Genomic DNA, 5413 nt, shown 5'->3' with positions numbered 1-5413 from the left:
TTTTGGTCAAGTTTAGCTGATTTAATTTAATTTAGCTCTATTTTATTTTTATAAATTCAATTTAATTTTAAAATGTAATTGAATCAGTAATAATTTTATTTTATTTTATTATATTGTTTTTTTTAAATTTAATTTAGTTTCAGTCAAATTTTGGTCATTTAATTTAATTTCATTGTAATTTATTTTTAATTTTATAATTTGATTTTATTCCTTTTAATTTTATTTGTTTTTAAATTTAATCAAATTTAGTTTTGGTCAAGTTTTGGTCATTTGTCAGACAGACAGTGTAGATCTTCTTTTCATCTTTTTACAACTATTTGAGCCACTTTTCATGTGAACAACTGAGTGCAACACTATGAATGCCTTCCAGGAGACACTCTCTGGAAATGTGCACTGTTATAAAACTATATTTACAATCATATTTTTTGTTTAGCTCCCTGGAACAGCTGGCCACAATTTTGATGACCTTTGGCAGAAACTGTCACAACATTTTTGGGAATTAAAAAAAATAAAAATACTGCATGAAGTGTGACCTTTAAATAGACACCGCTGAGCTTGTAAATGGAACAAAAGCCTAAATAAAGGGACTTGCGCTTAACAGCGCCCCCCAGCGGCCACATGGTGATCCACAGATTCTATGACGGTACCGAGTTTCTAGTCGGACATATTTAGCGGAACACATCACTCGGTTCACGTGGGGGCTCATCACGTCTCAGCTGCTGTTGAAGAGGTGAGACAGTTGAGTCGTTAAACGCGAACACAAACATATTTAATATTGCATATTAACCTATATATGATCACTGTGCTTCATGTGCCGAGAGCTGCTGATCGAAGCTACACGGTCCGACATCTGTGTTCACTCATTAGAAGGGAAACACCACCACTAACAGAGATCCGGAGGCTTGCTTCATAATCTTATTAATATCGCAAACACATTTCAGACACTTCTACTGAGTAGACTGTTGGTGTGAGTTTTTACATGCAGACACAGGAATGTCACAAGCATCTCATACACAAGCTAAAGTAGTCCCAACGGAATGTCGCTGCTGATAACACCGTTTGACACCGGGCATTATGTTGGTAGAGACGATTTTACAGTGTTATCAGCCAAGGTGAATGTTGCATAAATGAGTGTTACACTATGAAACTAAAGTGACCCAAACATTTGATCCTAAAGCCTCTGTAAAGAAATGTAAAGGTGTCCGGGGAGTTTTGTTAAACTTCTTTATTTTTATAACGACCCTAAGTTGCCATGTTAATGGGGACGAGACTGTTGGTGCAGTGTTGTTGTATCCTCTCTTCAAAAGCACCAGACTCCATTGACAAAAACAGTCATTTAAGTGGCAGAACATAGAAGTGCACATACACACAACCTCGTTTAAAAACATGTAAAGTAACCCTTTAACTTATAAACGTAGCAGAGCTAACTTTGACTCAGCTAGTCCTAGCCTTTTTGATTAGCTTACTGTGCTAGCCTTATTGATTAGTTACTGTGCTAGCCTTATTGATTAGCTTAATTGATTAGTTACTGTGCTAGCCTTATTGATTAGCTTAATTGATTAGTTACTGTGCTAGCCTTATTGATTAGCTTACTGTGCTAGCCTTATTAGTTACTGTGCTAGCCTTTTTGATTAGTTACTGTGCTAGCCTTATTGATTAGTTACTGTGCTAGCCTTATTGATTAGCTTACTGTGCTAGCCTTATTGATTAGCTTACTGTGCTAGCCTTATTGATTAGTTACTGTGCTAGCCTAGCCTTATTATAAGGAATGCACCAAACCTGATACGTTATGACCCGTTCGTAGCAGAAATAGCCGTACAATGGTTTCTCCAGTACCGCCGAGATTCAGCCTGATTTCGGTTCAGATGATATTCTTAGCATTTTGTTTCATTTTTCAGATTAAAATGCCAAACAAAAGCAAAGCAAAGACTGCAAAGAGACGGAGCATCGACGACGAGCAGCTCCCGCCCAAACAGAGCAAGGTAAACCACATGGACACCCAATCCCCCCTGTGCTTCAACAGCCCGGTCCGCCTGTTCGAGAGCCTCATCCAGCCCATGGGGACGGAGCAGTTCTTCAGCGAGTACTGGGAAAAGAAACCCCTCCACCTGCAGAGGTCCGACCCCGACACGGCCTCCTACTACCAGTCTTTGTTCCAGCTGTCCGACCTGCCGAGCCTGTGCTCCGAGGATCTGGAATACTACAGGGACGTCAACGTCGTGCGCTGCGTCAACGGCAAGAAAAAAGTGTTCAACAAGCCGGGCCGAGTTAAGAGCAGTGTTATCAATAAGAACTTCGTTCAGAACAAGGCCACCATCCAGTTCCACCAGCCGCAGAGGTTCAAGGTGAGAGAGGAGCTGCTGTTCTCAGATACCACTCTGGATTTCTTGTTTCACCATTTCAGATCGATTAAAGCAACAGCAGCAGCAGCAACTCAATGTGGGCTTCTGATTGAGATTACTTTTTTGTGACCGATGGTATCGTTCAAAAATGTTTTGATACAGTGTTGAAATCATGAGTTTCAGCAGTATTGTAGCATATTATATATATATATATATATATATATATAATATAATAATTCTCTCATGGAGTTTTCCCTGTGTGTGGTCAGGATGAGCTGTGGAGGATCCAGGAGAAGCTGGAGTGTTTCTTCGGAGGCTTGGTGGGCTCTAACGTCTACATCACACCACAGGAGTCCCAGGGCCTTCCACCTCACTACGACGATATCGAGGTACGACTGCACTCTTTCAACAGCCAAAGCCTCTTCATATTTATAACACACCCATATTCCACAAAATGTCGATGACTACACTCATAAATCACTAAGAGGCAGTCACAAGCTTTCTTAAAACCTTTTAAAAACACACCTATTTTTTAGGCCTCTGCTCGAAAATTGCATACCCATAATAAAAAAAGAGTATATCTCTGCAACCACAAGGTCTATTTACATAATGTTGGTGTAATAATGAAGGGAACACTTGTAAGATTTGTTCAGATGTGTAAATATCAGTATATATTTTACTGGTTAAGAGTAAATGAAGATTGAGTAACGGCAGAGTGTAAAAATATAAGTTCATGTCTGTAAAATCAATTACACAAGCAATTTCAGCTTAATGTACAAAAGTGAAAGTTCCTGTCAATGATACTTATTTAGATGTATCTGGTCAAAGTGGAGCTGATCTTATTTTTCACAATACACAACATGCTTTTGGTGGGTTGATGTACTTTGAAATGCTCATTATAGGTTTTAAAATCTTCTTTTACAAAGTAGCTCGTAATAATAGCTGCCTAAGAGTCCGCCCGACTCAATGCCACAACGCTGCAGGTGAATGAAGTTCTTCTTATGCCGGCAGTAACAAAGAGCCGGTAGAGAGAAATTAAAACGTGTTTTGGGCTGGTTGTGCAGCAGTTGATACTGTACTTATCATGCTGATGTGGTGCCCTTTGCCCAGGTGTTTGTCCTGCAGCTGGAGGGGCAGAAACGTTGGCTCCTCTACACTCCCACTGTTCCTCTGGCGGCGGAGTACAGCGTGGAGTCAGAGGAGAGGATCGGCAGCCCGACCCATGACATTATGCTGAAGGTACAGCACCTCAACTATATATATTAATACACAAAGCTGTTCAGCATATGAAATGTGTTTTCTGTATGAGTGAGATCATCTCCTCCCTCCTCAGGCAGGAGACCTTCTGTACTTTCCCAGAGGAACCATCCATCAAGCCAGCACCCCAGCAGGAGTGGACCACTCCACCCACGTGACTCTCAGCACTTACCAGAGAATGTATGAGAGCTCCTCTTCCACATAGCATTCACTGAAACGCCGTGTCTAATCAGTGCTGAGTGTAGGTCACCTGCCAACACACATTAATCTACTTACAGAAAACAGAAGAAAATGCCTAAAAATAAGCTTTTGGTCACACTTATGCCTGTTAAGCTCCAAACAAACTCTTTGCTCCAAGTGTTTGATTGTTAATCTTTGAATGGGTGTACTAGGTTTTGCTTCAATACCAGAAAAAGTAGTAGAATATAATTAGTATAAAGAGATGCTGTCTGCTTTGAATAAAACAACTAGGATGAATACAACAGAGGACACTGTAAAGTCAATAGAATATGGAAGACAACCAGACCATCATTTTCATTGAAAAAGACGAGTCGGATCATCACTAAAGTATACTGGAATACATCATTACTCCTTAATACAGAGTAACTCCATATGACATCTTGATATTAGGAAAAATATTACTGCTCTGGGCCTCATGGGTTCAACGATATACGTCTCCTGAACCTCCGTACTTGAGACCGCTAAACTGTGATGTAGTGCGTATAGTACCAAACTACTGCTACTTAGGATGTGTACAGTGGTAAATGGACTGCACCTACATAGTGCTTCTGTACCACAATAGATAAAAGCTCATTTGGACAGGCAGATAAAGGATTATTCGAAGGAAGGACACAAGGAGAAGCCAGTGTGTGATCAAACATTTACAGTGGCTGTGTGTTGCTACAGAACTCAGTCCTTCCCTCAGCCATTCTCCCTGCCTGGGCACACTGTGACAGGCTCTATACCCTGTTTCTGAGTGTTTGATTGTTTCTGAGTGTTTGATTGTTTCTGAGTGTTTGATTGTTTCTGAGTGTTTGATTGTTTCTGAGTGTTTGATTGATTCTGAGTGTTTGATTGATTCTGAGTGTTTGATTGATTCTGAGTGTTTGATTGATTCTGAGTGTTTGATTGATTCTGAGTGTTTGATTGATTCTGAGTGTTTGATTGATTCTGAGTGTTTGATTGATTCTGAGTGTTTGATTGATTCTGAGTGTTTGATTGATTCTGAGTGTTTGATTGATTCTGAGTGTTCATTGTTTCTGAGTGTTCATTGTTTCTGAGTGTTCATTGTTTCTGAGTGTTCATTGTTTCTGAGTGTTCATTGTTTCTGAGTGTTCATTGTTTGATTGTTTCTGAGTGTTTGATTGTTTCTGAGTGTTCATTGTTTCTGAGTGTTCATTGTTTGATTGTTTCTGAGTGTTTGATTGTTTCTGGGTGTTGATTGTTTCTGAGTGTTGATTGTTTCTGAGTGTTGATTGTTTCTGAGTGTTGATTGTTTCTGAGTGTTGATTGTTTCTCGGTGTTGATTGTTTCTCGGTGTTGATTGTTTCTCGGTGTTGATTGTTTCTCGGTGTTGATTGTTTCTCGGTGTTGATTGTTTCTCGGTGTTGATTGTTTCTCGGTGTTGATTGTTTCTCGGTGTTGATTGTTTCTCGGTGTTGATTGTTTCTGGGTGATTGTTTCCGAGTGTTTGATTGTTTCCGAGTGTTTGATTGTTTCCCAGTGTTTGATTGTTTCCGAGTGTTCATTGTTTCCGAGTGTTCATTGTTTCCGAGTGTTCATTGTTTCCGAGTGTTCATTGTTTCCGAGTGTTC

At 39.9% G+C, this 5413-nt stretch overlaps 1 protein-coding gene across 1 annotated transcript in view; it reads left to right on the top strand.

Annotated features, from left to right (window-relative positions):
- Positions 1-677: 677 nt before the first annotated feature.
- Positions 678-5413, top strand: part of riox2 (ribosomal oxygenase 2) — a 7366-nt gene continuing 2630 nt past the window's right edge. The window contains exons 1-5 of the mRNA XM_076079912.1: positions 678-730; positions 1899-2345; positions 2612-2731; positions 3453-3581; positions 3676-3779. Coding sequence (XP_075936027.1) covers positions 1905-2345; positions 2612-2731; positions 3453-3581; positions 3676-3779 — 794 coding nt within the window. The 5' untranslated portion in view covers positions 678-730; positions 1899-1904. The remainder of the gene's footprint in view (positions 731-1898; positions 2346-2611; positions 2732-3452; positions 3582-3675; positions 3780-5413) is intronic.

This window comes from Anarhichas minor, unplaced genomic scaffold (assembly GCF_050575085.1).
Source record: "Anarhichas minor isolate MPS153535 unplaced genomic scaffold, ASM5057508v1 ptg000006l, whole genome shotgun sequence".
NCBI classification, from domain to species: Eukaryota; Metazoa; Chordata; class Actinopteri; order Perciformes; family Anarhichadidae; genus Anarhichas; species Anarhichas minor.
This window is presented reverse-complemented; position numbering and strand designations above follow the sequence as displayed.